The 16,872-nt window shown below is 36.8% G+C and overlaps 1 protein-coding gene across 5 annotated transcripts in view; it reads right to left on the bottom strand.

Annotated features, from left to right (window-relative positions):
- AHI1 (Abelson helper integration site 1) overlaps positions 1 to 16,621 on the bottom strand; it is a 260,190-nt gene extending 243,569 nt beyond the window's left edge. For 4 of the 5 annotated variants that reach the window (XM_078155120.1, XM_020987117.2, XM_020987122.2 and 1 more), the window contains exons 1-3: positions 16,341 to 16,620; positions 10,160 to 10,227; positions 5,097 to 5,221 (exon numbers count right to left, since the gene is read on the bottom strand). In XM_078155120.1, coding sequence (XP_078011246.1) covers positions 5,097 to 5,221; positions 10,160 to 10,169 — 135 coding nt within the window. In that variant the 5' untranslated portion in view covers positions 10,170 to 10,227; positions 16,341 to 16,620. Of the gene's footprint in view, positions 1 to 5,096; positions 5,222 to 10,159; positions 10,228 to 16,340 lie in introns of all 5 variants that reach the window. The other variant, XR_002324697.2, reaches the window with a different exon arrangement.
- Positions 16,622 to 16,872: the final 251 nt, after the last annotated feature.

The raw sequence follows: 16,872 nt of genomic DNA, 5'->3' as shown, positions 1-16,872 counted from the left end.
GGTAAAACAGTTAATTGGAGAAAAAAAATCATTGCAGCAAGTTTCTACAATAAAGGTCTTATTTCCAAAGTCTATAAAGAATAGTTTCAAATTTATAGAAATAATAGACATTCCCTAATTGATATGTGTTCAAATATAAAGAACTTAGATTTATTGACTGATGCAGTTTATGCAACAGGGTAGTACATGTATCACTGCAGAACACAAAAATTTAGCATATATAAGATACACCAAAAGACATAATCAAGTAGTTAGAATTATGTACCAGAAGTCTTCACCTCTATAAAATAAGACAAGCTTTCATATAAAATACTACTCACAATATTTTAAGGTCCACATTTTAATAAGTGTCACCATATCTAATATACCTAATTTCCAAATTCCATGAAATGAAATGCTTTCAAAATATAGATGCCAAGCAGCAGATAACAAAAACACAGGGGAACAGAACAAGATATATGCCATACCTCTCATCCTGTCTGCTACTGGAGTTGTCCCATGTATGCTTTCATAAGTCAACGGAAGAGAAGCTTACTCTTATTTATTTATAAAAGTGGATATTTCTATTCCTCCCATTTATATATGGACCCAACAAAAAAGATGAGAATGAAGTAAGAGTGATGATGATAATAATAACAGATATGAAATGTGACATTTTTAGGGAAATAGTTTAAAGACTATTGTAATTTGGTCTAGCTTTAAATTCATTATCACTCACCTTAAAGAGAATTGAGTTGGGTTTCCAAGTTATAGGAGCTGAACTGAACTATCTTATTAATTACTTTATATACATGAGTAGCATCAGTTACATGGCTTCTCTGAAAAACACATTAGATTCTTCATCTCATTTCTCTAATGATATATAAAAAAACAATTTGGATTCAATAAGTTTTAAATTCTTATCATACACCAAGAAAAGCTGAAGATTGAAAAGACTGAGCTTTGAAATTTAGCCAATGGACAATGGCAATACTTAGAAATACCTCGGCCTTTGCCAGGTGAGCCACATCTAGCAGAAAGCTACAAGGAGAAAGCTATGGCTGTATATATTATGAGACTTATTGGCATACTGAAATGAAAGCTCATTGGTACATACACATTTAAAGTAACTTGACAGCTAAGCAATGCCTGTCTTAACACATAGTTTTAAAACTGTAAAATGAACTGCAATAGATTTGCAAAGAAACCTAACAAAAGCCCATTTGTTATTAACAAAACAAAGGACCCATCAACTAAGAATGATGAACACTTCCTCGCCAAAAAAAGATAAAGGTAATTGACCATTGTGTGTTTTGATAACTGCAATTTTTAACAGGCCACAAAATTTGCAGAAGAATTTTTGGAATAAAGAGATATCACTTCACTGGGTAATAGTTAAAGTTGAGAAGAGGCACAAGCCATTAGTTTTGTCAAATATAACCCAAAGTGATTTACTCTAGATAAAGTCTATGAGACAACCAAGAGCCAAGAACGAAATCTAGGCTCTTTATGGGCTACATTTGCATGAACTCAGTTAACAATATCTCAATAAAGAAGCAAACAAATGGTTGAATCAACAAAATTTATTTATGGAAACAGAGATTTATGATGTCAGTTAAGGACCAGACCACCACTAGAAATTACAGAAATACAGTGATTCTTAAGGAGCATGGGATTAGTGATGGATGCAGATTATGCAAGGAAACAATGCAAAATGCCCAACAAACACAGTAAGATGTAAAAAATCAAATACCTACCAAGCCATGATTCAGGAGCTAGAATTCATTTCAGACTCTCTGTGACCCCATCTGGGGTTCTCTTGGCAAAGATACTAGAGTGGTTTTGCCATTTCCTTCTCCAGCTCATTTTACAGATGAGGAACAGAGGCAAACAGGGTGAAGTGAATTGCCCAAAGTTACATAGGTAGTAAGTGTCTGAGGCTCGATTTGAACTCAGGAAGATAAGTCTTCCTAGTTCCCAGTCCAGCGCTCTATCCACTCTGCTCCCTAGCTGCCCAACTATTACAATACATGAATCAAAATAACCTGGAGAATTCAACCAAAAACCTATACAGGAGCTGTACCATTATCAAAGGTCCTGTTGCCCACAACTATCTGGAAAAAAACCTTGATCTATAAAAACTTAAGGATAATATTTGAAATATATGTTACCATTCCAAATATTCACAATCTCCAACCTACACGGAATAAGAAGCTTTCAAAATATAGAGCTCAAGCAGAAGGGACCAAAATCACATGGGAATAGGTTGAGGAATATATCATATGCATCATCATCCTGTCTGTTATAGGAGTTGAATGAATACAAAAGTACTTATTAACCACTTACTATGTGAAAAGAAATATGCTAAGTGCTAGAGATAAAACTAAAAAAGACAGTTCCTGACCTAAAGGAGCTCAAATTCTAATAGGGAGATACAATATAAAAAGGAAATTCCTGTTGTCCCAGCATGCCTTTAGCAAGGCTACAAAAGAAGACCTAACATTCTAATATATTCAACTATAAGTATCAGTTCTTTTAACAACATGCACAAAGTCTATAAAACATAAAATATAAAAGAATAGGAACTGTATCCAAGATTGTTCCAATCTGAAATCCATTTAAAAATAAGAATTAAATAATAACAGTTATTATTATTATCAACATCATTCTCATCCTCATCCTCATCTTAACCTCCCAAAAAAAGCTAAACCAATCATACAAAATGGGAGAACAGAAGAGAGGGAAAATGAAGGACAACAGCACTGTAAAGAAACATCATCCAGAATGATGTACAGCATGGATTTTGTATACCATAAGACCAGTACATTAACTGAATTGAGGATGCAGAAGAAAAGCTCACATACTAAAGCTCTTCACTACAAAAACCATATCTTTTCTCCACCTCTGCAACAGTTCATAGAACTCTGAATGTAAAGGAATAAACAGAAAATCAATTTGTCCCAGGTCCATTTCTAGCTAAGTCTCATCAAAAAACATGGAAACAAGATAACAATAATACTTTGAATAGCTAAGACTTATATAATACATTAACAATGGCAAGGTGCTTTAAATATATTACCTCATTTGATCTTCACAATAACCCCCTGGTATAGGTAATAATATTATGACAATTTTCCAGGTAAGGAAACTAAAGTTAAGCAAAGTTAAATCACTTATCCAGAGTCACATAGATGAAGCCAAATTTGAACCCCCATCTGACCCCAAATCTAGCACTCTACATACTATACCTCATCTCAAACTCAAAATGTACCAAAAGTAGTTTATAACCTTTCTTCTGAAAGCTGCTTCTCCTTCCAACTTCATTATTTCTGCATATAATGCCACTATCTCCAAGTCTAGTATGTTTATAAGTTTGGAGTTACCTTTAACTCCTCCTTCCCTCTCACCACCCCATATCCAATCAGTTCCCAGGTTCTAGGAAGTTCATCCTTCACATTTTCTCTTCATTATTTCACTAGCAACTCACAGGATAAAACAGGATCTCATTACATCCAGCTGGACTACTGGAATAGAGATCGTGGAAAGACTATCTCCATTCCAATCAATTCTTCATACTGAATGATGTTTTTTTAAGAATAGATTTTTGGGAATAGATGTAACTCTCCCCTTCGAAAACATTTAGCAATTTACTACTGCAAATTTGCTAGCAACAAATTGTTACTGCTTTACTGAGTAAAGCACAAACACCTTTTTTGGGCATTAAAGGCACTCCTCAGTCTGGTGCCATTTCCCTTTCCAGCTCTGAAACCACAATCAAATCACTACAGTGCCCAATAGGAAGCGTGTGTCAATCTATTCTCCTATGGCTTCCTTCACCAACCCTGTGACTTTCCAAACCAAAATATGAATCCAGTTCCTTGCAGGTAGGGAATATCTCTCTTTTGTATTTGTATCAGTAGAGCTTAGCACACTGTTTTACACATAGTAATTGCTTAATAAATGCTTTTCATTCATTTATATAGTTCAATCAAGCTGAGTAGCTCTCTGCCATTGGAACACATACTGCCTTCTCACAATTCAGCATTTTTTTTTTTGCTTAGAGATTCTGGGAACACTCTTTCTCTGCATCCTTTCACCGGATGAATTCTTATCCACCCTTGAAAATTCAACCCAAGTTGCTTTGTTTCTTCAAGAAACCCTTTGATTATCATGCTAGTTGATAACATTCTCTTTCCTCAGACCTAACAAAGCACTTTTTTCTTTTACTACAAGGTGTATTTACCATGTAATACTGTGTACTACAGCTATTTTTGTTGAGTTATTATCTTCATACTAGACTTTAATTGCTTAGGGCAGGGATCATGTCTTATCTAAATGTTGTACCTCATCTAATGCTTACTATAAGCAGACCTAATGTTTACTGTTGTTTTATTATAAGGAGTTTATTTTCTCTCTCTTCTTTTTGCTTATCTGTTAGCCTACTTTTGTTCATTTGAAATTGCTCCATAAAGTGTTGCTAAGAACATGTTACATGCTTTCACTTCAACCATATTCCTCCAAATTACCTTCCAGGGCTAATTCAAAAGATACCGTAATTTTTCTAAAGCAGAGGTTGCAGTTTTTAAGATTGAATAATACAAAGATAACATGGTATAGTGGATAGAGTGCCTGCCTCAGAGTAAGGAAGACCAGAGTTCATACCTGTCTACTGACACATACCAGTTATGAAACCCTGAGCAGGTCACTCAGTCTCACAGTGACAAACAGATCTCTTAAGACTGTAAGTTGCAGAGTAGGTGCTGGGAGAGGGAGGGGGAGAGAAAGACTGAGATAGAAATAAAAAAAAGTCCTCCAATACCATGCCAAACCAAAAGACTAAACCAACGAAGTTTGAGAATATATTTATAAAACTTTGATGTTGATAGCAAGGAAAATTACCATGGCTTTTCACAATTCACCCCCCGATCCCACAGCAACTGAGATGATTCAACCACATGTGGGACTCAGAGTGGCAATTCTTATCTGTCATGTTGCAGATCTCTGGTTATGACACATTTGTATCATAATAAACTTTCAAAATTCCTTACAGCTGTAAAGCAAAAATCATTTTTTAAAAAAATGCTGTCATTTAACTCATTAATAAGATGTATACTCACCAAAATGTTGTCTTCAGAATTAATAACCTTCTTCTTGGATTTCTTTTTATCAGCTACTAAATCAGCATGACTCCTAAACAGTTCTTCAAAACGGACTTTGGTTTTTGCCTTTGCTTCACTCTCAACTAGAAAAGATTATAAAAGTTATTGTCATCTAACCAAATTATCTTCCAATAACATCTGACTATGTTGTTATGCTAAATATAAAGCTAAATACTCTGATGGCAACATATTTTACTATATATGTATAGATATATACACACACATATATAAGGGTGAGTGTGTGTGTGTGTGTGTGTGTGTGTGTATGTGTGTGTGTGTGTGTGTGCGTGTGTATGTAAAGACAAAATGATAGGGACTTAAGTAGAAGAGATTAAGAGGAGGTGGCAAGAATACACAAAAAAACTATACAAGAAAGATCTTAACATAACCAATAACGACAATGTTTAGTTACTGATCTAGAGCCAGACATCCCAGAAAATGAAGTCAAGGGGGCCTTAGGAAGTATTGTTAACAGTAAGATTAGTTGAGGTGGTAGAATTCCAGCTGAGCTATTTAAAACCCTAAAAGATGATGCTGTTAAAGTGCTGCACTCAGTATGTCAGCAAATTTGAGGAACTCAACAATGGCCATCGGATCGGAAAAGATCAGTTTACGTCCAAATCCTAAAGAAGGACAAAGCCAAAGAATGTTCAAATTACCAAACTATGCTCATTTCACACACCAGCAAGGTTATGCTTAAGATTCTGCAAACCAGGCTTCAGCAACATGTGAGCCGAAAAATACCAAAAGAGGAGGCTGGTTTTTGAAGATGCAGAGGACCTAGAGAACAAATTGCCAACATTTGCTGGAGTTTCAGAAAAACATTTACTTCTGCTTCATTGAACACACTAAAGCCTTTGACTGGGTGGATCACAACAAAATGTGGCAAGTCCTCAAAGGTCAATCACCTTACTTGTCTCCTGAGGAATCTGTATACAGTTAAAGAAGCAACAGTTAGAAATGAACTCATTGGTTTAATATCTGAAAAGGAGTATGACAAGGTTGTATAGTGTCACCTTATTTACTTAACTTATATGCAGAGTACATCATGCCAAATGCCAGGCTGGACAAATCAAAAGCCAGAATTAAGGTTGCCAGGAAAAATATCAATCATCTCAGATATGTAGATGGTAACACTCCAATGGTAGAAAGTAAAGAAGAACTAAGAACCTTTTTGATGAAGGTGAAAAAGGCGAATGTAAAAGCTGGCTTGAAGCTTAACATAAAAAAAAAAGGCTAAGATCTTGGCAACTGGTCTCATTACTTCAAGGCAAATAAAGGGAGAAGAAATGGAAGTAGTGTCAGATTTTATATTCTTGGGCTTAAAGATCTCTGCAGGAGCATGTAATTAAAAGCCATTCACTCCTTGGAAGGAAAATTATGGCAAATCTGGACAGCATACTAAAAAGCAGAGAAATCATGCTGCCAACAAAGCTATTGTTTTTCCAGTAGCAACATAGGGCTGTGAGAACTGTATTATATGGAAAGCTGAGCGTTGCAGAACCAACACTTTTAAATTGTGGTACTAGAGAAGATTTCTGAGAGTCCCTCGGAGATCAAATTAGTCAATTCTTAAAGAAATTAATTCAGGCTGTTCACGAGAAGGTCAAAAACTAAAGCTAAAGCTTAAATACTTTGGCCACATAATGAGAAGACAGAACTCACTGGATATTGGGAAAGATTGAAGGCTAAAGGAAAAGGGAACAGTAGAGGGTGAGATGGATAGATAGTGTCAAGGAAACAATAAACATGACTTTGAATGGACTTCAAGAGATAGTGGAAGACAGGAGGGCCTGGCATGCTTTGGTCCATGGGGTCATGAAGAGTCATACATGACTGAATGACAACATACACATATATGTGTATATGCATGCATATGTGTGTATGTATATCATATAAACCTAATCAATTAGTGCTGTTTTCAAGCAGTGTGACATAGGAGACATGGCACCTCTAGACCTGATTGCAAATTCCATTCAAATTCCAACTCAACTAGTTACTGGATAATGGGCAAGTCAGTTAACTTCTCTGAGGAACAATTTCTTTACCTATAAAATGTGGATAATAATAATAATTGAACTAACAACCTCCCAAGGTTGTTAGGAGTAAAGTGCTTTGTAAACCATAAAATAACAAAAAGTTAGTTATCACAATTGTTTCCCACATCCCACCCCTGCCAATTCACAAACTGACTTTTATATACAGGTGTCATATACACTTAAAAACAAGAAAACCCTCAAATGAAATATAAGACATAATATTACTTATATTTAAACTGTCAGAGAAAATAAAAATCAGCTCCTGAATTGCCAAAATATTGATGATATTAAATTTGCAAGTTTTTGAGAAAATATATTTAGGTTTTGAAAATTCAGATAGTTTCAAGATATATTTAGTTTTGAATGTGTTTATAAAAGAGGTGAACACAATTCCAAATATGTAAAGCCTAAATTTCAGGACAAAGCACTATTCCAGGGCATAAATTAGGCAGAGTAGTAAGAGTCTTTTCTCTACAAACTGATAATTTTCATTTGAAAAATATTTCTAAGGCTATAATTCCTTCCTCATTGTCACATGCCTGCCTCTACCACAGAGAGAATCAGCTCCAGAAAATATTTACTAAATGTTTACTGCTATGCGCAATTTGCTAGAGATAAAAAGATAGATTAAAAAAAAGAAGATAGGCCTTCACTTCCAAGAGTTTAAAATTATATTTTGCAGCTGTAATGTTAAAAGAGCAGCAACTTTTCAAAGGAATTCCCAAAAGGGTGAATAAATTTGGCCAACATACATGAAAACTTTATAAGATAAGGATATCAAATTATAAGGAAATATTACTTCATATAAGAAATGACAGATAGTAAAAAATTCAGAGAAACATGGGAAGACTTCAATGAATTGGTACAGAGTGAAGTAAGTAGAATTAGAAAAATAATATACTAGTATAGTATTATATTATATATAATAGTACAATTGAAAAACAATTCAATCATTAAATTGACAAAGACGGAAAAACAGAAATGACAAGTGCTGGTAAAGTGAAGAGAGAGAAGGAATATATACACAGAAATGAAAGTGATATAAAAAAAGGATATCTATAAAAAATTTAATGAATGTGAAAAGTTAGACTGGAGAAAAAACACTATGGGAAGTTATGAAGAAATAAAAGAAAATGATTTTAAATCTACATATAAAAATAGATACAAAATTATGCAAAACGTATTGAACACAGTATTTAAGAAAACTAAAGTCAGCAAAAGTGACTGAAAATGATCAGATGCGTACAAAGGAAATATGTGCCTAAGGTAACCTGCTCTTAAAAACACTTAGGGGATTGAATTTCAAGATCTAAAATGGGAAGATTCCAGAGGAATGAAAAATATTGTGAAGATTATTAATGCTTTTTCAAAAGACAACTACAATGACGTCAATAAACACTGACCTACTAGCTTACATTTTCATCACTCTAAAAGCTTTAAGAAAATGGTCTATGTATGTTAGGAAGTTATCACTGATCAAAATAGGAGAAGGGAGCAAACATGTTTTAATAGAGAATTCTTTACAGGGGACCACATCTTCAGTACCACTAAGAGAGATAGGGAATACAAAAATCCCACAATGTTTATTGTTTATTGATTATAAAAAAGCAATTGACTTAACGGATCGAAACATAGTCTTAAAGGCTCTGATCCAAAGAGGAATCTGCATCAAACATATATTTAGATCACATAAGATTCCTTGATAGATGCAAAAAAACAGAGATAACTTCATTTAACAATTCTCTAACAAATAAAATCAAGCAAGAAATTAAACAGGATGATATGTCCTTGCCAAAAGAGTTCACAAGGAAGCCATGTGTACTCCAAGGTTTCCTGTGAATGATACTGTGGTACTGACTAAAGGGATAAAGAAATACTATTGGGCCTCCTCAAAGAGACCATGGCCATTCAAAGGAGATCCATTTCGAAAACCACACAGGAAAAACCAAGTGGAAAAGAACACTTATTGCCCAGTTCATAGCTTGGACAAGCCCTGCAAATGGAAAAAGCACTCAGCCCAGAATTGAGTAAGACAAAGTTAGTGAGCTAGATCACATAAGGGAAATTGCACAGACTTTTTCATTATCCTAATTTGTTTCCTGAAATTAAAACCCATCTTTTAAAAACAATTTTCTCCTGATAATGCTATGTGGCTGAGAATGATGGAGCAACCCAATCACTAAAGAATCAAAACTGCGGTTGATCTGAAAGACAATGGAAAGACTTCTGCAGTAAGTAGAAGTAGTCTGAAACATATTAATAACAATGATGCGTGTGAAAAGTGGTGTATAACAGGTAGTCACTGATACCCAGGGCCAGAAAAGGAAGCAGGCCAGTGACTTAAAGATACTTCCCAACTATTACACTGGTATCCATGAAATATTAGAAAAACTGAAAGACTGGCCCAGATCCTCTAATGAGGATTTATGGGAGGCCATGGATGAGAATCACACAGAACAGGAAGAGAAGGACAAGGTAGAGTGGATGGAGTATCCACACAGATGACATCACCAGCCTGTGAGATTATCCAAAGAGAAATGTCACTAGCATCTAACAAACGTCTCTCACACACCAGGAGCTTTTAATATCTGTTGTGGAATTTAATCTATGTGAAGTGAGTCAAACAAAATAAAAGGGCAAATGAACCCAAAAGGGTCCAATCACTTACCTTTATCTGCTTAGTGCTAATGGTACTCATAGCATAAAATAATCAAATTTATCTAAACTATATTTTGGAAATTTTTAAATAATACAAATGACAGATTGTAAAAAAAAAACAACACACAACTATTTCCCCTTCTGTAATTTTATTCCAATCACAAAATGAGAAGATTAAATATTGTGTTAATCAAAATGTTTTAGTGAAGGAAATCTATTCCATTCTACTTACTGTGTTCAACAAATCTTCCCTAAAAGAAATATGAATGTAAAAGAAAATGAGTAGAAATTATTTTTTAGCCAAACGTTCCAAAAAAGTTTTACCTGTCAGCATATTCAGTCTATGTGGAAAATGTCAAGTGCCAATGTAGAATGTTTAATTAATCAGCAGTCTGTAAAAACACAACAAGAACAAGATTCATACATAAAAGTTAAAATGTACATACAGAAACATAAATTTATGAGCACCTAGCTGGAATAAATCAAAAGCCGTTTGTTGCTCTAGAATACAATAAAGGTCAATAATCCAACCGCTGCAAGGTATGACTACAATTAAAGATTATCATTAACTAGGTAAGTGATTTAGACTGGAATAATAATATTTAGGTGTAAAAATCCACACATCTTGAAGAGCGATAATAAGTGGTTTCCTGAGTACTTTCAAAAGACTGTCATTTAATAATTACTATGAATTCAATGAAAAAATAGTCACCAGTTCAAAATTAATTTTCCCACAATCCTATCATGAAAGTGGTAACATTAATTCCTAATTTGTCACATATTTTTCACAAATAATGCATTTGAATATCACTGTATCTCCTATGAAAATGAAAGGTTAGAGCGACAAAGTTCTTTAAAATTAAAAGCAAGTAAAAAATAGGATGATCAGAAAGAAGTCTGATAATATGTATATGTTTTTAAATATAACACCATCACAGTAATCAATATTTGAGGTCATTTATCCAGCCACCTCAACTATCCAGAATAAAGCCAAGAACTAACAAGGAAGTAATAATGACCTCTAATGCAAACCAATTCAATATAACAAAATTCTATTAAACAATCATTTATTAAGCCCTTTTTAAGTACAAGACGCTGTGTTTAATGCTGGGCACAAAAATTAAGCAATCTTCATCTTCAAAGAGCTTTGGGCACATAGGTGCTTAATTAAATGTTTGTTGGAAGACTCACTGACCTTCCATTGGATAGCAAACAACATATATGAGGCAGTCTGGCACAGTGGTTGAGGCATTGGACTTTGGTTTGAATTCCATCTATGCCACTGATTAGCTGTGTGACCCTGGGCAAGTACTTTAACCTCTCTGAACCTCAGTCTCCTATCTATACAATGATGATTATCTTTATATAGCAACTATCTTAACAGGGTTGTAGTGAGGTTAGTGAGAAAATTTACATAAGGAGATTGGAAAATGTTAAAATGCTAATTGCTACTATTGTGTACAAATATAAATGTAATAGCAGAATAAAGGGCTAGACCCATGACTTCACAGGGGTAGGGAACTCCCAGGTGAGGAACTCCCTCTACCAATGCAGGTTGGCCCCTTCCCTGCAATTTGTGAGTTAAAGGGCTGTCTGGAGCACTGAGAGGTTAAGTGACTAGCCCAAGGTCACAGCCAGAATATGTCAAAGGCAGGATTCAAACTCAGGTCCTTCTGGCACCAAAGCAAAGTCTGTATTCACTATGGATGCTGTCTCTCTAGCATGAGGAAAAATTAAGGTGGGAAAGGATGCTAAAAACTAGAAAGAACTTCCTGGAAGTGGTGGAACCTTTATTGAACCTTGAAGAAAAATTTTACCTGCCAGTGGCAGAGGCAAGAAGGGAGTACATTACAGGTACAGGGATCAGTTTGTGGAAAAGCAAGAAGATGGGAGGTGGAGAATAGCTTGTGGTCCAGTGTGGCTGCAACACACAGTTTATTAAGTGGAGTAGATTGGAATAAGATTGACAAGGTAGATGAGAGTCAGACTGAAGTTGTCCTTAAATGCCTGGCTGATAAATCTAGGTGTTATTCTAGAGTCAATGGGGATATTACTGTAGGCTTTTGAGCAGGGAAAGGACATGTCTAGACCTCTGCCTCATTAAGATTATTTTGGCAACTTTGTAGAGAAGAGATTAGAGAAAAGAGAGCCTGGAATATAGGCGAATAAATAGGATGCTGCAAAAAACGCTACCAAATGCATTCACTAAAAGCCATGTAACAAGAGTGTTCTAAGTCCTCATTGTTAGTCTGTTTATTCTTTTTTCCAGACATAACTTTTTAAAAGTTAGGTTATATATAAAGACCACAGCAAAACTAGACAGCAGAGGAGCACTTGGGAGAGGCATAATGATAGCACTGAGGAGTAGCATCTGGCAGCAAATGAGAATACCAGGAAACTGTTAAAAATCTGGCATAACAACTCAAAAAGCACTGTGTATTGAATCAATGTACACAAAGTATATTAATAAATGTCTATGAATACTTTAAGAAAAAAAAGCTTTCTCCCCCATCTTGCATGAAGAGGTAGCCCTTCTCCCAGCCAAGGAAAACCCCTCCCTATGCACATGTGATCCCAAACCATCCTGCCTTCAATTGCAAATTGCCCTCCCTTTCATGCTTACTGTCTCACTGAACTTCAGTCTCTCCCTATTTACTGGCTGCCTCCCTACAAATAAGCTCGTCTCTCCCATTATCCAAAAAGTCATCACTTAATGCATCTAGCCATCCCCAATAGCTATTGTCACATATCTCTCTTCCTTGTGGTGGCTAAACTCCTTGACAAGGTCATCTACAATTCATGATTCCACTGCCTTTCCCCTCAGTCTTTGAATTCTCTATAGTCTGGCTTCCGTCCACATCATTCAACTGAAACTGCTCTGAACGATCTCTTACTTGCCAAATCTAAATTGGTTCAAAGAGGGAAAATGCTCATACAGTTACCGCTTCCACATTGGTTAGAGGTGCATCACCCCTTCAATCTGGAAAAGCTGAGTAAAATTCTTTAGCCCTTCATACCAAAGAATTCTGAATTCTTTCTTTTTCTTTTATGGGGTGTTTACAATACCTTGTCATAAAATCTGGGTTAAGAATTTGGTCACAGACTCTGTGTCATCTGCTGGCCTTCCTGTGTCAGCTGTGGCTTCCACAAAACTCCCCCCAAAATACCATTTAATTACTTATACTCAAAATCACAATGGGGAAAGTCACATTGTGGAATGGATAACTGTACATACTCAATTGACAATATAAATCTTATTCATCAAAGAAGTAGGAGGAAAAGGGACTAAGGGAAAAGGTGGAGGAGGGATGATAAAAGGGAGGGCAGATAAAAGAAGGCAATTATCAGAAGCAAAACAAGACTTTAGAGGAGGGACAGTGTAAAAAGAGACAGAAGAATAAACAGAAGAAAATAGGATGGAAGGAAATACACAGTTAGTAATCATAACCATGAATGTGAATGGGATAAACTTGTCCATAAAATAGAAGCAGAGAGCAGAGTGGATCAGAAACCAGAATCTAACAATATGTTACTTATTGTTGCTTCAAACAGGGAGATACACACAGAGGTAAAATAAGGGGCTGAAGCAGAATGCTCCATGCTTTAGCTCACCATGCTTGACTTTCCTATAATCTTTAACACTATTAATCACCCTCTTCTCCTGAGTGCTCTTTTCTCTTTAGGTTTCCATGATATTGATCTATCCTGATTCTCTTGGTGTCTGTCTGCATGTCTTTTCTATTTTGTTTATTTCTAAGTATTTTTTATTTCTAAAATAAATTTCTTTTTTATTCTAAAAATAATTTCTTTTTATTTCTAAAATAACTGCAGACAACAGAAAATACTTGGGAGTCTACCTGCCAGGACAAACCCAGGGACTACATGAACAAGATTATAAAACCCTTTTCAAACAAATAAAGACAGATCTAAAAAGTTGGAGAGAGACAGCTAGGTGGTGCTGTGGATAGAGCAGTGACCCTGAAGTCAGGAGGACCTGAGTTCAAATACAACCTCTGACACTTTACACCTACTAGCCGTGTGACCCTAGGCAAGTCACTTAACCCCACTGTCTTGCCAGGAAAAAAAAAAGTTGAAGAAATAATAACTACGAATGGTTAGGCTGAGCCAATATAATAAAAATGACAATTCTATCTAAATTAATTTACTTAATGTCATACCAATCAAATTATCAAAAAGTATTTTATAGAATTAGAAAAAAATAATAACAAAATTCATCTGGAAGAACATGTCAAGAATATCAAGGGAATGAACAAATTTTAAACCATAGTACAAAGTGGTAATCATCAAAACAATCTGGTACTGGCTAAGAAACAGAGTGGCAGATCAGTGGAACAGATTAGATACACAGCGCACAGTAGTAAATGACCATAGTAATCTAGTATTTGATAAAGCAAAGATCCAAGCTTTTGAAGTAAGAAGTCAACATCTGACAAAAATTGCTAGGAACACTGGAAAGTTGCTTGGAAGAAATGAGGCATAGGCCAACATCTCACACCATCTACTAATATAAGGTAAAAAATAGATAAATGATTTAGACATAAAGGGTAATATCCCAAGTAAATTAGGGGAGTGTGAAAAAACTGTGAACAGATCTATGGCTAAAGGAAGAGTTTAGGACCAAACAAGAGGTAGAGAGGACCACAGGAAGTAAAATGGATAATTTTGATTACATTAAATTAAAAAGTTTTGTACAAACAAAACTAATGCAGGCAAAATTGGAAAGAAAATAGAAAACTCTGTGTGTGTGGATTTTGCAGCAAATTTCTCTGATAAAAACCTCATTTCTTAAATATATAGGGAACTGAGCCAAACTTAACAAAAATAAGAGCCATTTCCCAGTTAATAAATGGTCAAAGGATATGAACAGGTAGTTTTCAGAAGAAGTCAAAGCTATAAACAGTCACATAAAAAAAAGCATTCTAAATCACTACTGATTAGAGAAATGCAAATTAAAACAATTCTGAAGTACTACCTCACAGCTATCCAACTGGATAACAGAAAAGGAAAATTACAAATGCAGGAGAGGATATGGAAAAATTGAGACAGTAATGCATTATTGGTGGAGTTGTAAATTGGTCCAGTCATTCTGGAGAACAATTTGGAACTATACCCAAAGGGCTATAAAACTGTATACTAGCAATACCACTGTTGTTGTTGTTCGACTTCAGTTATGTCTGATTCTAAGTGACTCCGTGGACTTTTGTCTATGGAATTTCTTGGCAAAAATAATGGAATGATTTGCCATTTCCTTCTCCAATGTGACCCCATTTGACAGATAAAAAACTGAAGTAAATAGGGGTTAAGTGAATTGCCCCGAGTCACACTGCTAGTAAATGTCTGAGGTCACATTTGAATTCAGATCTTCCTGACTCCAAGCCTGGTACCCGATCCAATACAACACCTAGCTGCCCCAAGCAGCTATACTGCTATTAGCAGCTATACCACTAATAGGTTACTATCCCAAAGGGATCGAAGAAAAGGGGAAAGGATTTATTTGCCCAAAAATATTTTTGGCAGCTCTTTTTGTGGTAGCAAAAAATTGGGAATCGAGGGGGACGCCCATCAGTTGGGGAATGGCTGAACATACAGTGGTATATAATTGTGATGGAATACTATTGTGCTATATGAAATGATGGAGTGGTTTCAGAAAACCTTCTAAGACTTAGATGAGCTCATGCAAAGTGAAGTGAGCAGAACCAGAACACAGTACACAGTAACAGCGATACTGTAAGAAGGATCTACTGTGAAAGACTTAGCTGCTCTGATCAAGACAATGATCCAAGACAATTCCAAAGGACCCATGATGAAAAACGCTATCCACCTCCAGAGAGAGAAGGAAGATCTCTGAATGCATGCCGAAGCATATTTTTTTTACTTTATTTTTCTTGGGTTTTTTAACTCCATCAAAAGCAAAACCTGTGTAACCAAACGTGCACACACAAAAAGGTAAAAACAATAATTTGTGCAACGAAATACGAAAAACAAAGCTCGTGTGACAAAATATTCCCCTCCAAAAAGGGGGGGGCACAAAACCTATGTAATAAATATTCCCCCCAAATGCCAACAATGACTAACCGTTGACAACGTTTGGAAAGGGCATTGCTTTACTAGTATAGGCTGGATAAGTTAGATGGCCTCTGGGATCCCTTGAGAATCCGACAACCTGTGCCATTCTGTTTGCCAGAGTATGAAACGCTAAGCAACGGTAGCTCCTCCAAGTTAATCCTCGTGGCCTGGCGCCTCTCATGGGCACTGACCTCTATAGTGCAGCGGCAGCCACCGCAGGTCCCAGACAGGTCAGTGCAAAGGCACACCCACCCCGGGAGCTTGCAGTGGGGGAGGGGGTGTGAGGGGAACAGCAGCGGCAGCGACGTGCCGCCAGCGCGCGGCTAAAATACGCACGCAAGCACGCACGCACGCACGCGCGGCCCGGAGAAACGCCGGAAAAGTCGGCGACTGATGGCCCAGAGGGCATCCGACTCACCAGGAGGTGATGCGCAGCCCCGGGGAAGCGGCGGGCTTCCGTCTTTTTCTCTAAATCGACGCCCGCTGACCAACCTAATGAACTGAAGGGAGAAGCCGCCCAGTCCCCTCCCGTAACCGGCGACTAGGGGGGAAGGGGTGGGCACGAAAGGGATTGGGAGTGAGGGGTGGGGTGCGGAGGGAGAAGGAGGAGGACCTGGGGGACTGCTGGGCCTTAGTCTGTAGCTACGCGGAGCGAGGCGTTTACGTCAGTTACAGCGACGCTTCCGTTGCCGTTAGCAACCGGGGGGTTTCCCCCTCCGGTTTCCTCCAGAGCTCCAGCCAATGGCAACAGCGCCGGCTGGGGCTCCTCAGAGGGCCCCGGATTGGTCCGCCGGCCTGCGTGCACCCGCCCCTTAAGCCGAAGAAAGCCTAGGGTACATTGAGGGGCGGAAGCTGCGGGCAAATGTCCTACCTCAGAAGTCAGCCCCAAATTATTTACGGACTACCCAAATTCAGCTCTAGTCTTAACCTTTTATATGTCACTGATCCGT

The sequence above is a fragment of the Phascolarctos cinereus genome, unplaced genomic scaffold, assembly GCF_003287225.1.
Source record: "Phascolarctos cinereus isolate Bilbo 61053 unplaced genomic scaffold, phaCin_HiC Scaffold_5;HRSCAF=322, whole genome shotgun sequence".
NCBI lineage: Eukaryota > Metazoa > Chordata > Mammalia > Diprotodontia > Phascolarctidae > Phascolarctos > Phascolarctos cinereus.
The sequence above is the reverse complement of the archived record's forward strand: the minus strand, read 5'-3'. Positions and strand labels throughout refer to the sequence as shown.